The sequence below is a fragment of the Drosophila simulans genome, chromosome 2R, assembly GCF_016746395.2.
Source record: "Drosophila simulans strain w501 chromosome 2R, Prin_Dsim_3.1, whole genome shotgun sequence".
Taxonomy (NCBI): domain Eukaryota; kingdom Metazoa; phylum Arthropoda; class Insecta; order Diptera; family Drosophilidae; genus Drosophila; species Drosophila simulans.
Window position 1 is genome coordinate 15236708 of NC_052521.2, and position 15951 is coordinate 15252658.

General features: G+C 44.0%; 3 protein-coding genes and 1 long non-coding RNA gene across 31 annotated transcripts in view; 2 read left to right on the top strand and 2 right to left on the bottom strand.

Annotated features, from left to right (window-relative positions):
- The window catches only part of LOC6735029, a 32932-nt gene extending 31988 nt beyond the window's left edge, over positions 1-944 (bottom strand). The window contains exon 1 of one of the 2 annotated variants that reach the window (XM_016181667.3): positions 57-944. In XM_016181667.3, coding sequence (XP_016028306.1) covers positions 57-171 — 115 coding nt within the window. In that variant the 5' untranslated portion in view covers positions 172-944. The remainder of the gene's footprint in view (positions 1-56) is intronic. The other variant, XM_016181668.3, reaches the window with a different exon arrangement.
- Positions 945-9184: 8240 nt separating this feature from the next.
- LOC120284381 lies at positions 9185-10794 on the bottom strand. The gene is made up of 4 exons (XR_005543583.2): positions 10317-10794; positions 10163-10236; positions 9873-10104; positions 9185-9788 (listed from the first exon to the last, which is right to left on the bottom strand). It is a non-coding gene; the product is annotated as an uncharacterized LOC120284381 (long non-coding RNA).
- Positions 10795-11558: 764 nt separating this feature from the next.
- Positions 11559-12730, top strand: LOC6735030. Its single transcript, XM_002081975.4, has 3 exons — positions 11559-11667; positions 11971-12303; positions 12364-12730. Exons 1-3 carry the CDS (start codon positions 11620-11622, stop codon positions 12685-12687), a joined length of 705 nt encoding a protein of 234 aa, XP_002082011.1. The 5' UTR covers positions 11559-11619; the 3' UTR covers positions 12688-12730.
- Positions 12731-13191: 461 nt separating this feature from the next.
- LOC6735031 (pentatricopeptide repeat-containing protein At1g10270) lies at positions 13192-15320 on the top strand. Of its 27 annotated transcripts, none has more exons than XM_044922508.1 (5): positions 13192-13309; positions 13390-13722; positions 13785-14202; positions 14233-14892; positions 14923-15320. In XM_044922508.1, the coding sequence occupies exons 1-5, from the start codon at positions 13253-13255 to the stop codon at positions 15219-15221; spliced, it is 1767 nt and encodes a 588-aa protein (XP_044778443.1). In that variant the 5' UTR covers positions 13192-13252; the 3' UTR covers positions 15222-15320. The 27 variants fall into 27 exon arrangements, with proteins under 27 accessions (XP_044778443.1, XP_044778454.1, XP_044778447.1 ...); XM_044922519.1 differs by having other exon boundaries at positions 14233-14779; positions 14990-15320; XM_044922512.1 differs by having other exon boundaries at positions 14233-14742; positions 14833-15320.
- Positions 15321-15951: the final 631 nt, after the last annotated feature.

Consider the following 15951-nt stretch of genomic DNA (forward strand, 5'->3'; position numbering starts at 1 on the left):
TTTTATTTGATTTTTAGTTTTAGTGAAAAGTCATGATGTCTGTGTGTGATATTTACCGCAAATGCCGCATGCCGCAATATATGCTATTATAAAAATGAGTGCCGCTGGTTTTTGCAGCCTGTCAAGGACACGGCCATTTTTGATGCGATATAATCCACTTGATGCCGGCATTTTGTTGCTGTGTGTCGCCGTGGATGTTGCACTTAGTTTCCGCTTGTTGTTGTTGCTGTCAATTGTTTTGCATTTGTGATTCAATTTATCAGAGCTTTAATTTGATTTCATTTGTCACTGCACTTGCATTTCAATTGGCTGACATTGCATTAATTAAAACGTTTTTCTCCCGCTCTAATTGTTGTTTATTTTTTTAGGCCCACACTTTTCGGTTATTTGATGTTTTCTTTATATTAAGCCTAATTAAATGCACTATCTGCGTTGATTTATGCCCATTTGATGTGACCACATGGCTAAGCGCAATTTGCAATTAACTTTCCATATTTTAATTAAGCGCTTTTTTGCATTGTTTCATTTTCGCTTTTTGTTTGACTTGCTCGTTTTTTTTTTAATCCTTTAGTCACATTTTAGCTGGGGGCACGTGGCAGCCATATGCCAGCACATTTGGAATTCATCATTTATAGTTCCGCAAAAAAACGCTCACGTTGCACGTACGTTGCGCATACGCCGCGTTGACCGCACCAAAACTACACTGCACCGCACCGAACCCGTTACCGCCGTGGTCAAAGTTCAACTGACTGAGCAGCAGCGTGGGAATTCGCCTGCCAGCCGCTGGTGTTGTTGTTTGGGCCTCGGTTGCACGGCTGCTGCTTTTTCCTGCTTTTCCAGCGCTTCGCTGCTTTTCCTTCTGCCGCTTTAGCCGCCTGTCTGTTTACTTTACGCTTTCGCACGCGACTGACACGAGGACCCAAGGAAAAGCAGGCAACACCAGTAGCAACACCATCACCAGCAGTGGCAGAAGCAGCAGCCGCAACAGCGGAAAAGTCTGCACGAACTTCGTGTGCTTGGCTCTCTCTTGCTCTCTGGAAGTGCCTCTCTCATTTTCCTTTGGGGAAATTCTCAAGTTTTATAGCATCTTGCGTTCGCGTGAAATGTTTGCTTAATTGGTCCTTTGAAACCGAAACCCAGTCCTTCCAATTTATATCAACTATTCAGTTTCAATGAATGAATACTAAAGGTATTAGGTACTTTTTCTATTAACATATATATTACATTGCAACTAATGCAGCTAACGTTTTTATATCAACTTAAAGAAAAGAGGTAAAAACTAAAAGGTTATAATGCTTCAGATATCATAAAATAACCCAAGTGAAATACTTGCCATACTTTTGAATAATATTTCATTTAATTTTGTATGATTAGATAATTTAGGGCTAATAAAACATTCAAATTTTAACTGTCCTCAATTTCCCTGTCCTCCTAACTTAACAGCTTTACATATACCGACACTTTATATCTTGTCCTTTTTCTTATGCCAAAAAAACTTAATTTTTTTTGGTGTATATATTGAAATTTTAATTTGTTTTCAAACAGCTTTTAAGATTGTCAATCCTTAGTGAACAGCTGGTACGATTTTTATAGCAAACATTTCTCACAAACTCACTACTTCCGGTCTTCTCTCAATCTCTTCTCCTTGTTGTTTGTGCGCATAGTTGGACTCTCTCTCTGTTTCCTGCTTTCACTGCTCTCTCATTTTGTGCAGCCATTTCGCCGAGTGACGAAAGCACCTTCGTCACGCATCTCGGCTAAATTCGGGTGCAAACAAAGCGCCAGCAAACCGCTTCAATTTGGGTTATTGTGCTGAAATTAGTTGGGACCAAGTTGCGGGCCCTCAGCTGGGCGAACTTAACTTTCCATTTCAGCCAGCTCATGGTCTATTTTTTGGCCACGTTTGGACTCGCAGAAGTCGGTTGCATACTTTGGGGCTAGCCAGAAATCCGAACTAATAAATGGCTAACACGCTTTAGACCTTGTCAGGCTGTGAAAGCATTTTCGCGTCGAAGGCGCCATCTGCCCAGCTGCAATGCCACATTCCGCTTGAATTCTCTGGCTAACAAGGAAAACCGGGGAAATGCTGAGCCAAAACGCGGGAAAGTGTCTTGCAGATTAAATTCCTGAGTATCATGCTTCAAGATATATTTGTAAAAATAAATTAAATGGACCACTATTTAATAAGAACAAAGAACTCCCTCGGCAATATTTTAAATAATTTGCATGCATACAATTCATTTCACACACTTCAATAGCTCTTTGCAATCTTTTGAATAATTGAAATCGAATGTCTCTCTAATATTTCACTTAATGAGTTCGATGTTCTGCTGACCCGCCAAATTTAATACCCAAGAAGACAAATATTCGCAGCTTCTGGCCAAATTGCCGTTGGAAAATCATAACCATATATCAGGCAATGAAAACCTGACCCGCAAACATCTAGTCGTGTATGTTAATTCCCCTGCCCTTCCGTTCCACCCGATATCTGGCACACTGACCCACTCAATCTTACATGTCGCCCAGTATCCTAGTATCCCAGTATCCGTATAAATGGCCGGCGATTTCTGTTGCCTGAGCACATAAAAAGTTACACTTGCTGGGTGCCTTGCTTTTATTTTATGTACCCGCAGCCGCAGATTGCTGCAGCTTTCATTATCTAAAAACAAGAAAATCACAGACAATCAGTTAACGCTGCTCAAGCAAATAAACTCGTCAGGGACGGCAAAAAAGGCTGTGGTGAAAGGCAGAAGAAAGTCGGCAGAGGAAGAAGCCCAGACAGGCAAGAAGTTTCCTCCTCGTGTCCTTTTTTCGTTGGGGGGTCTGCTGGCGAACTTAGGGAAAAAGTTTGCCCGGAGTTTGCCCGTTCGTCGGTTCCAGTTTGCAGTCAATGGTGCGTCATTATTTTCATTTATTGGCACAATCAGTCAACGTTTTATTTCCGGAATGTAATTAGGTAAGCTGCCATAGACAAAGACAAACGCACACATACGTTCACACACACACGCGAGCGCCGGAAACACGCAGACAGATGCAGATGGAGATGGGAGCCGCAAGAAGAAGATGCCACCACGAGTGTCCTTTATGGCAGAGTAATGCGAGAAGTTTAAGAACAAGTAGGGGCAGCCAGACAGCCAGGGTCTCCAAGGACCCTGAGTGCGAGTCCTTTGGGGAGTGGCTGCTGATATCCCAAAATGCCAAGCAGCTCAGTAATTATATAAAAATAATGAATTTTTTAACGATCTTTTTATACGCATAAGCTTTGCAATATCAATATTTTCCCAACCATTAAGCATGTTTCATTAAATCACGAACTTAATTATATTAAAACTAGCAAAAAACGTGAGAGTGGTAAATAATTTCATTTAGTTTCAGTTATTTTTAATTTACTTTTGAATGCAATTTTATATTTAAAGAGATATTCTGTAAGCTTTTATAGGTTATATGGGTACATAAACGCAATTATTTAAAGCATGTTTACAAAAATAACGAAATCATTTCAAGACTATTGTAGTTATTAAAATTGCTCCTCTCAATGTGAACTTGACCTCGCCTCATCCCATTGGATTCCTAGTTTCCCAAATGTAAACAGGCAATTATTTGCACACCGCGTGGGGGTCAATTTGCCCGGGGAAAGTGGGTGAACTTGCTCCAATGCGAATGAATGATGGCGGGAAACAACATCTTTGATGGTGAGCCAAATTGAAAACAAATGGGCAGGACCAATAGATAGACTTCGGTGAGCGTTAAAGGGCGCGTTGGTAGGGGGGGCGTGGCAGCTAACAAGGAAAAACAACTCTAACCAAATGGCAGTGGAAGTGAAAAACAAGCTGCAGCAGCAGCCAGTGAAATTTCAAAAATGCTTGCCACCTTGTGATGAAGCATCAGCTTCAGCATCAGCGTCAGGTAGCTGAAAATGGAAAACTTTTGGCGCGCGGAGATGAATTGCTCGCTGTGCCAGCACACAATGGCCAGGAAGAGGCCGGGAAAGCCCTGCACCCCCAGGAAATCCCACGGAAAACGGCAGGAAAACCTCCACGAAAAACCGGCAGCTGGCAGCGGAGTTAAGCGAAGCGTTCCAGATAGAATTTGAGCGCAGTAAATTTTTCAATCGACTCGCTAATAAAGGCAATAAATATTCGATTCGCTTTCGTTTGCCTCCATTTCGATTCGATTCGTTTCGTTTGAAGTATTTGCTTTTTGCTTTCGGCTGGATACACTCACCGCTCTATAGTTTCTATTTGTATTATGTTTGATAATCCTACAGCTTCCTTCCTGCCTTTCTTATCGGCTATTTTCCTGCAATTCTGCTCGCTTATTTTCAATTTTCTTGCCGCTTTGTTTTGCTTTCCCACTTGTTAGACAGTGCGACAGCGAAAATTTCATTTCATCTCACTGCATTTCACGTTAAATTCAATTTAACGTGCTGGTATTTTTCGCATCTACCTTTTAGCCCGACCTCGGTTGGCATTATTCCGGCAAACATAGCTCAGAATTTCCATCGTTTTCCACCGCCATTTTCCAAATATCCAACAACCAGGGTGCATTGTTCGCTGTCCGTTGTTCGCAGTAAATAAAAGGCGACGCAACAAAGCAGAAATGAAGAAATTCCCCAAAATGGAAATGTGTCACACAATGTCGTTTGGACTTTTCTTTTTCAACCAACCGCCTTTCCCGCGGCAGCGTGTTAAGCGCCCAAATGAGCCGCAATATTGGAATCAAAGGACATTGCTGGACACAAGAAAGGACTATGACTATAACCGAACTGCTGACGTCGACGGACTGCCAATAGTTTTACAGCCGCTCATTTTCATTTTTCAAACATTTTCCGGGGGCATCGAGCCGTTGGCATCGAGCGCCACTTAACCAAATTGAATATGGAAATTGATTTTTATTGTAATTTTTCTCGTTGGTATACCCCCGTCCGACAGATTAGATTATCCACCAGTTGGCATCATCGATTTCCCCAGGAATTTTCGGCTGCGAACTTTGGACAAAGTTTATTGAAATATTTAGCGGGAACTTAAGTAATAAGTTGCCGAATCAGTACGCAAAAGATTAAAGTCCAATAAACCAGAGAGGCGAAACTCTTTTCCAGGCGGCGAAAACCACTGGCTAAAATTGGGTTTTCATTGGAAATTACTGGTAAAAGTTTGTCCACCAGATAGTGATGGGCTTTTAAGCCCTTTTGGGCCGCAAATTAAAGTCCCCTCAAGTGCTTTCAGTCACCTTCAGATGTGCTGCAACAATGGACTTTCTGAATGTCGTCCAACACTGATTGCTTTCTCTGAAATGCTGATGCTCATGGCTTCCACTTCCCCCAAAAGTTCTTAATTATTTTTGCACTGATGGAGAAGGCCGAAACGAGCTGCCTAGCGGCCAATTATCCGCCATAATGCGGTGATTTAATTTAAAAACCTGTCACAGCAAAGGCATGTGTCAGTGCTTCGCCCTCCTCCGACGGCTTTTTCCATCTGACAAAGAAGCGCGAAACGGCTTTGTTTCCGGCCATATCTTGTTAATTATGCCCAAGGCTGCGGGGGAATGGAATGGTGGTATATATGATGACAATGACACCTTTGCATGTCCGAAGCGCTGCAATTTACGACTTAATCTGCGCTTAACCAGGCTGAAAGGGTCCTTTGTCTTTCGCTCGGTGCACTCTTTTGGGCCCTCCGAAACGAACAAGTCCAAAGCCAGCTTACAGTGCAGTTTATATCCGCTTAAATCATTTCATTATGGCCAGTTGGACAAAGGGACAACTAGCTTAGTTAGCTGGCCAGGCCAAAACCGAACGGAAATGCAAACAATGCACTCGATGTTGGCTCGATTGCTGTGGGAAAAGGTTTCGACACATGCCAATAAACTTTATCCAATTATGCTCTAAATTGGAAAACAAAGGTGGAGCCCCCTTAATTTGCCTGTCATGTCTGCATTTTAAGTAAATTGTGAGTTAATTTTTATCCTATCATCCGGCACTCGTGAAATAGATTCGTTTAAGTCTGCAAGTGAAGGAGTCTTAAACCAATCCATCTGCCAAGTGGCTGTTCGTTTCATTGTAGCCACAATTTTCCTGGCATGTGCACCCACTCCTCACCATCTTGCCACAACAATGGCCGCAAAATGGCAGCCAGATCCTGGGAAAATATGGCCAATGAAAGGGCTCGTGCCCGGCTAAGACGAAAAGTTAAGGCTCATTTATCATGCTCCTGATTGATATTTCACAATTAATAATTGCTTGACGTTCGAGTTGATTGGTTTAATGTGAAAATTGTGCAGATTGCCTACAGTGGAACACATAATATTAGGACTCTAGGGGTCATTAATTTTTTATAATTTAAATAACATGCAACGCAACTTATATCTTTGGCAAAATGTATCTAAGATATTGATTATATCGAATATAACTTCCTTTTGAAGAATATTTTCAACGACGCAGCTCAGACTCCATTCACTCCATTTTGACATCCACGGTGGCCCCGTTGTAGGTGAAAAATGCTCCAACTTACCACTTAATCCCGCTTAAGTAGCCACCCGCTCCTCATTCCCACTCCTGTGATCTCCTTTTGAAAGTCCTCACGGTGTGCCGCCGCAGACCAGTTGAAATCCCGTCCAGATCCTGGCAGAAGCCGCAGTCGGAACTGCAGCAAAAATCGAAAGCGCTGGCGCTCTTTGTCTTTTGTTTGCTGATTGCATTACGTTCTCGGAGCTTTTGGCAGATCTGCTGGAATATACATACCTCTCTGTATGTAGAGCAAAAGTTTTAAATTAAAAGTCCAACGCCAGCTTATGGAACAGTTTATAGCCGCTTAAGCCGAAGGAAACCATACGGACGGGATTAAGTGGCTGCGGATTGAAAGGAGGCGGAAAATTTCCACTTGATGGTCGAAACAATGGACTTAGCCATTGACCAATGGCAGCAGACATTGGCTATCGTTTGGCGGTTATCAGCGCCATAAAACTGTAAATCTAATCACTCACTTTTAGCCGACCCACCCCCACCCGTCCACTTTTCAATTGTATAATTCACCCGAATTTCATGTGACGTCAAACAAATTTCTGGTGAATTTCTTTGCTTTTAATAAACAATTTTTCGCTGTTTGATTTCGTTTGCTCTTTTCGGGACTTTCAAATGAGGTCTCTGGGGGGAATGGAAAGTAAACTGTTGGCACATGTGTGTTTATATTGCTAATAACTTGACGTCTGCCTCTGTATTTGTCTTTGGCGAAATGAAATTAAATTCCTCGTGTCAGCCGAGGGAGCGTTTAGGGCCCAGCCTCGTTTGAAAGGCGTTGGGACTGCGGTAAAGGACTCCTCGCCCTGTCACAATCAGAAACGAAGGCCCCGGGTCCGGAATGTGTGCGTTGCAGCGTGGGTGCTACGATATGTGCCACTCGTAACCTAAACTAAAATAGAACTTTGATGTCGGGCGACATCAGCAACAGTTTGCTGGCCATCGAGGATGGCACTGGGATAATAACGGCCAGGGGTTCGGGGCGAGATGGAGAGTCCTAATTAGTTTTTATTACGATGCACATGTTGCTGCCATTCGTTGGTCAGGTGCTTTCCACTTTTCTGTTGTTCCAATCTACACTCGGCGAAAATATCTTGAACATGCAACCATTTGTATTATTTATCTGACCCGATATGTTCCAATATGATCAAGATTTATCCAAATCCATAATCGTTTGGATACTCGTACTTGCAGTTTGGCAAGAAGAAATTGGTTAATAGGCCCTATTTCATATTCATAATAGCTATTGGGCACTCTTTTTTCTCGCAGTGCACTGGCAACAAAAGCTGCAACAGTCGCTTCCGATTCGTGGCTTGGCTGCTGCCGGAACCGGAAACGGATGTGGATGCGTGTGTGTGCTGGCGTCCAGCGCAGCAAATGCAACTGTTGCAGGTGAAATGCAACTGCAGCTGCAACAGATGCAGTGACCTATGCAGGGCGTATGGCCACTGTGGAGTGGCCGGGAGTGGTTTTAAGTGCAAAACGCATCATGTGGTTAATGCACTTTAATTGCCCTTGGCCATCCCAAACTAACCCGCTGGCAGTGGTGAATGTTGCACCATACGACCCAACTGAACCACCCGCACCACCTGCACCACCCAATGGCCCGTGCGCACCATTTAACTTGATTAAAATTCGCATTTGGATAACTTTGAGGCACTTCTAAACTGTAACAAAGGCGGAGCGCAGCACTAAAACGTAATATCCACCAGTAAAATCAACTGGAAAGCCCGGACCAGCCAGTAAATCTACGACACACAAAGGAAATGTTACGGCACAGCCTCTCTCGCTCGCTCGCCGAATGCCGTCCCGCTCTTTTCCGACAATTCCCCGGCGTGCAATGAAAGCGTTAATAAATTTCATGAGTCCTCGCATAAAAACTTCCGCCCAGCTTCCACGTCGACTCGCTTTTCTCGCTTTGAAATGCAAATTTCTGCTCCTACGCTGCACACCGCCGACCTCTTGGAAATATGTAAATCACATTCACAATCAGATTAAATCTCAATAAGCATTGGACTAAAATTCAAATGCCATTTTGCCATTAGACCGCACAAATATTGTCACAGAAATCAAGGGCCGCCAACAAAAGTTTCCCGCAGTTCTGTCCCCTTTCACAATTTTCCTCCGATTCTGCCACACATATGGCGCAGCAGGCGGCATTCCCCGTCCCGCATTTTCGTCTTAGTATTTATTTAAAAACATGGCAGCAAATGCGAAGCAACACGAAAATGTTGCATTGAATTAACATTTAGGGAACACAAAAAATGTCCGTGTTCGGCAAACAACAAGAACTGAGCTACATGTTACACATTTTTAATGTTCTGTGATGGCGCTGAAAAAAAAATGAGTAATATCGCACGAAAAAAGTGCAAACTAAAAATAAATGAATGCAAATAATTTACAATGGAATAAAGTGTTGACAGGGAAAAGTTTCACCTGGAAATTAGCATAAAAAACTTATTACGCATTTACCTTTGCGGGAGAAACAGGCAACTTAAAGCGCAAAGGGCTCTTTAAACGTAAAGAGTATTCAAGAGTGCGGCGTAAAAATTTAATTCAAATGAAGCACACACTTCATCAATTTTCGTGTGTTAAGAGAATACCACCCATACCACTAATTAATTTTTGGAAAACTTATCATTTAAAAATAGATTTATTTTATAGGTCGAATAGCCATGGCATTACAGCCAAGTTCTCATTTCACTAAATATTTATTAATGCGGCGAGCTTACTCAACAGGTTTTAATGACACATATTAAATAAACCATATTTTTTGAATAATATGACAGCTTAAAATTGACATCGGTAAAAGTAATAACTGCGGTTTAACTGAAATACTTGTCATCCTTGCTCAAAATCATTGACCAAACGAATATTGTGCATTAAAGCATAATTGATTTACTAATCGGTAAATCGTTCTACATGTTTAATTCCTTGTATCAATATCTAAACATCAAATAGAGTTATTTGTTTACGTTTGTTTGATTCTAAATAAATATGTGAAAATAAAAATGTGTTTGCACTTATTGGCAATTTACGGACACTTTCACGGAATTTTAGCTGTATTTGCCAACATAATCTTTTCGTGTACAATTTAATGAATGTAAATGCGTGTTTAATGCTTTAATTTCTGCTGCAATTGTATAAATAAAAGTAAGATCCTTTTCGCGGGCTTCCACCATCGTCATCTGCTGTTCTTTTCCGAATGCACTCTTGAAATTAAAACTGCCATTGTGCGTGACTGTCTAGACCCCGCATTTATTTGCCAGTCGAGCTGCAGTAAACAAAGGAGATGACAGCGCCAAAGGATGAAGCATTAACAACAACGGCCGCAAACAATGCGCAACAATATCCTTACCATGCTTACCATTCTGTCGCGCACCGTACGCAGCATTCCATTTTTAATGACACCAGTCAACAGCAAATGCGCGCAGCTGGAGGTAGTGGGCCAAAAGGACCTTCCGCTCGTATTTAAAGCGACACTCGAGCCGTTTCCCCTCATAACTCGCATAAATCATTGCTCTTTTCGGGCCCGTGTAATGAAAGTGCTTAACAGCTACTCGAGATCTGAACAGAAGCTGAAGAACAAGCTGAAACAGATACACAAGCCGCAGTGTAAAGCCACTTCAAGCGCATTACATGACTTACCACTCCACGGATGCCCAGGAGCAGGAGTCACTCCCCCAGCAAAGGGCGTGGCATCTGGGAGCTCAGCCATCAGGCTGAAATGAAATGATATGACACCGGCAGCGACAACCCAATCTGATTCGGGAACGCAGGGGAACCATGACTTGTGGCTTACCTTGGTGACTGTCAGGACAAATAAAACGGCTGCCCACATTCAAATTAGCACTTGTCGCCCGGTAAATCTTTCTCCCAGAAAAGTTACACTCGAGCAGATGCGCCTGCCAGGCAGAAACACTGAGAGAAATAGAAATAGCTAATTATATTCTTATTGCTGTTCATACACTCTTATCAATTGATATTTTTAGTTATGGTTATTTTCATGAGCCTCTTTTAAGATTGATTGCTTTTTCCGGCCGTAATTCTCAGACAGTCATTAATTATTATTAAGTTCTAAGAAATAAATCCCGCGATAGTAGCTAAATGATTTCCAAACTATATGGTTCTGTTTTCAGTGAAGTACCACCAAAAGTTGGCGCTATCTGCACTTTATGCTTTTGATAAATCGTTCGAGTTGCGACGACTTTTCTCACAAAGGTGCTTGGAACAATGTCTCAGCTTATAAATCTTGTTTGGTCTATCGCATGTGTAAAGATTTTTCCCCGTCGTTGTGTGTTTTTGATAAATTCGTGGTTGAACCCATTCCCAAGCTATTTTTCCCAGAATATTCTAAGCAAGAAAAATGGTGGAGCTGAGTACATATTTAGTGCACGCCTCGCTAATTAGATGATAGTAAATTCGTCAGCCGAACATTTGTTGATTATTATTATTTTTCAATTGCCAACAGCAGCGTTAGATCGATATAAGAATTCGGTACGCGGCAACAGCTGATAACTGAATTCATGGAAATTGGGTTTTTACTTTCAATGACCTTAGGCAAACAAAGTTACTTATCAGTTTTGGCTCTATCTATTCTGAGAACTGGCTGGCCGCTGTTAGATTTCGCTGATTTATGGCCATGTAATCGGTAGATTAAAATCCCAGCTGAAGTGGCTCTTAAAGGTGATTTCCCAAATCACCACTGGCTCTTCGAATAGAAAGCGCTACCAGAAAGGCGTCGAATGCCATGACTCAGCAGGTGTAAAATTAGGTCTTATATCATAAGCGAAAGAGATAACAACCCGACCAGACAGACTTTCAGACCCCAAGGGGATGTGCAGGCTTATCAGACGACACGGTCCCTGATTGAAGTGTTATTTAACCTTTTATCTTAGCCTCATTGGATATGACTCTTAGCCCAGCAAGGAGCCAATTAAATGAAGATTGCTCTTGTCTACGTGCTAGAATTTATCTAATCATAGTGCATTGCCAATTAGAGTCTAATTTTGGACCCTGATGGATCTCTTAACTGGGAAGCTGAGGTATAAAAGGCGCAGCACTTCTCCAGAATCACTAGATTGAAAGTTATTGAAGTTATAAACATGCAGCTTTTCACACGAGTTATCCTGTTGGCCGTGACCATTTTCAGCGTAAGTTGTAGTACCAATCTATGGCTTAAGTCGTATAGAATAAAAAGTTAACTCGTACGTGAGTACAAACGCACGCAGTATTTGATAAGTTTATTTATTGTTGGGGACTATCTTTACAACTTTTTTAATTCAACGATTGGGCGAATCAAAACAATTTTACTGGCGTGTGTCAGCTCTTATCAACTTAAAAGTGTATACTAACAAATAATATAATTTAAGGGCAGATTTCATACGTATAGATTCCAAGTGTAACATTTAAGAAATTGCTATGAAACATTAAACCCTATTTTCTCCCGATCTCAGGTCAGTGCCGTGCCGCGTTTTGGAGAGGATATTGGTCTGGAGCAGGTCCTATTCCGCATGGTCCTGGGTGAGGCTGAGGGTCGAGGTCTGACTCCTGCTGCCCAGACTTGTGCCAACATCTACCTGAACACCACCCAGAAGAACGGCGATAAGTTGGCCAATGCCACCAATGCTTGCGAGGAGGCAGCCAATCGCACCAATGTGGCCTACACCCAGACCAGCAACTCCACCATCAACCAGATCCGTCTCCAGTTGTTGACCCTGGAACAGAACCTGCAGCTCTGCCGCAACGAGACCGATTCGGCTGTTTTCCTGAACTGCACTGTGTCCACTGTGAGTGTGTTGACGTTATTTACAAATTAATCAGCATGGCTGACCTCCATTTTCCACCAGTTCGACAAGAACCTCCAGCTGCTGGACACCTCCAACTCGCAGGCCTACCGAGCTCAGTCCCAGTTCGTTTCCAATGCCACTCAGGTGAATGCCGAGAAATCCAACTGCATTAGCTCCGCTGTTAGCGAGGCCAAGGTTCAGGCCATCCAGGCGGCCAATGACTTCAATTCGTGCCTGGACAAGATTCCAGCCCAGCGTGAGGTGCCCCAAAAGATGGATCAGCAGCTGAGGGAGCAGCAGCAGGTGAAGCCCACCCAGATACCCAAGGAGCAAGTATCTGCGAAGCCACAGCTGATGTTCGAAGATCTGCCTTTGACCAACTAAGTTCAGAGATGAATAGTTAATAAACTGCTTAACTTCACAGAGATCAATCATTGGGCTTACTCAGAAATCAAATCTGAATCTCTAACAATCAATATAGGGGGATTTATTTTTATCGATTAAGACTGGGTACTTATTTTATTACTTTACATTATCAGTTCGATTCGGTTTTTTCCTTAGAACTTTCGCCAAAAAGTTTCCCTTGTTTTTAATAGCCTATCAAGCCTTCAAGCCCTCTGAGAACATAAATCGGTGGAGTTTCCCGAACCCCTAAAACGGTTACTCACCCAATTGAAAGACTTTCTGCTACTTCACACCCAGTTCCGTATTCGTAGGCCTTTATCATGATGATGGCACTTTGCCCACTCATTGTTATCATCAATTAGAATGCTTAAGACTTATCACCTGCCCGTCCGACCATTTAGCTGATTGCGGTGGGCCCCTAAACAATTATAGATAAATGCAATTTAAAAATGGAGAATAAAAACAAAATATTAAAAATCAAATGCGCGCCGCTTTAAATTGGTCACCTGCCAGCGAAGCCACCTCAGAAACGAATTGAACCGCCATGATGGAGGTTCCCTGCAAAATTTTAGCAGTTTGTCTGCTGCTCGTCGGTGCTCAGGTGAGAATGCCAAACCCACTGAGAGGTGGAGACGGCACCCCAGGGTGTGGGCTTATATAATCCTCAAATGAATTCCCCAGGCGTTCGCGGCGGCTGAAGCAACCAGCAGCTCCAAGGAGCTTACCTGGCAGTCCCTGTTCTACGATGCCGTGACTGGAAAGCTCCAGGAGCCGCTGGCCGAAGAGCTCATCGAATTTGAAGAGTGCACTGCCCTATACACCGTGGAAAACATAGAGATCCTGTTGAAGGCTGGCTACAAGATTCGTCGCTGCGGCAAAGTGGAATCTAAGGATATTGAGAGATATTTGGAACGCCAGGATGCCTTCTACACGAAACGCACTTTCGAAAGGGAGTTGGTTACCTGCGCCCTTCGCGAATCACATCATGACAACCGGCAATGCTACGTGGATACCGTGAGTTTTTATCTTCGATATAATAACTCTAACAGTGTGACTAAGTCTATTTTTCCGAACAGGTTCTGAATCTCTTCAGCTCGGTGCGTCCTTACCGCTACGATCGTCGCCGTTACAGCGCCTGCATTTTCCGTGAAGTGGAAAAGGCAGTGATCAAGCTGAATGCAGCTTCCATCGCTCTGGCCAATTGCATCGCCCAGAGTCAGCCACAACCACTACCGCCCCAGAACAGCACTTTGCCACCACCGCCTCAAAACTCCACTACTGAAGGTCCATGGTGGGGAAACACTACTACTCAAGGTCCATGGTGGGGAAACACTACCACTCAAGGCCCATGGTGGGGAAACACAACTACTCAAGGTCCATGGTGGGGAAACACCACTACTGAAGGTCCATGGTGGGGAAACACTACGACTCAAGGTCCATGGTGGGGAAACACAACTACTCAAGGTCCATGGTGGGGAAACACTACCACTCAAGGTCCATGGTGGGGAAACACTACCACTCAAGGTCCATGGTGGGGAAACAATTCAACGGAAGGTCCATGGTGGGGAAACAACTCTACGGAAGGTCCATGGTGGGGCAATAACTCTACTCAAGGTCCATGGTGGGGAAACACCACTACTCAAGGTCCATGGTGGGGAAACACTACTACTCAAGGTCCATGGTGGGGAAACAGCACTACTCAAGGTCCATGGTGGGGAAACAACTCAACGGAAGGTCCATGGTGGGGAAACAACTCTACGGAAGGTCCATGGTGGGGCAATAACTCTACTCAAGGTCCATGGTGGGGAAACACCACTACTCAAGGTCCATGGTGGGGAAACACTACTACTCAAGGTCCATGGTGGGGAAACAGCACTACTCAAGGTCCATGGTGGGGAAACAACTCAACGGAAGGTCCATGGTGGGGAAACAACTCAACGGAAGGTCCATGGTGGGGCAATAACTCTACTCAAGGCCCATGGTGGGGAAACACCACTACTCAAGGTCCATGGTGGGGAAACAATTCTACCGAAGGTCCATGGTGGGGCAATAACTCTACTCAAGGTCCATGGTGGGGAAACACCACTACTCAAGGTCCATGGTGGGGAAACACTACTACTCAAGGTCCATGGTGGGGAAACAACTCAACCGAAGGTCCATGGTGGGGAAACAATTCAACAGAAGGTCCATGGTGGGGCAATAACTCTACTCAAGGCCCATGGTGGGGAAATAACTCTACTCAAGGTCCTTGGTGGGGAAACAACTCCACTGAAGGTCCATGGTGGACAAACACCACTCAGACTCCACCGATCTGGAACAGCACCACTCTTGGCCCCAACTTCAACTCCACTGAAGGTCCATGGATCGGCAACTCAACCCAGGGACCCGTGAACACCACGACAACTCCTTGGTGGAACAACACCACTGCCAGTTGGAGCACTACAACCGACAGAAGCACCACCGAGGGCAATTGGTTCGATCACCTGATGAACGAGATTGGAAACCTCTTCTAGACTTAAAAAGCCACGAAAAGCACACCTCAACTGTTAGGGGATATGGTCAGTGGACTAAGCTTTAGGCCAGCAAATAAATAAACTTATCAGCATTGAAAAGCTTTTGCGATTATGCTCGATTGGCGAGCCAATCAATGCGGGCCGGGTTGATAAGTTGATAAGCCATGGCCTCCAATGGGAAGCGGGAGCTCCGCAAATTAAGCGGAGACCGCAGCCACCCACTGGGCTCCGGACTGATTAAGATTTATTAGCCAGCTGGGGAGACCACGTGTCGCAGACGGCTGGGCAAAATGATGGATTTCAGTGAGACGTCAGCAAAATATTGCCGATACTCCGGACGTGGCCTTGAGCAGCCACTTGGTGTGGATGGGAGGGAGATGACTCCACCAGGAAACCCGCATGCATAACGAGCTCGGAAGCTCCGTAATTAGTTAGGATCCAGCGATGGGGCTTCAGTAATGAGCTGTCTGCTTTTCTGAGTTGTGCTTCCCAGCTAAACCAATAAAATAATCATGGATTAAATAAACGTTATTGGTGGAGCAGAAATCACAGAAGGCACTCCGGCAAAAGGACTCCAGCAGCCGGCCAAAGGTTGAATAATTGCACATGGCTGACATTTGCATAACCTCCTGTCTGGCAGTCAGCCTATAGCCCGGTGGTGCCGAAGAGGTGCTGCGGTGGGGCTACGATGGAGGTGCTACTCTGTGCTTCTGCCACACAAAGGGAAACT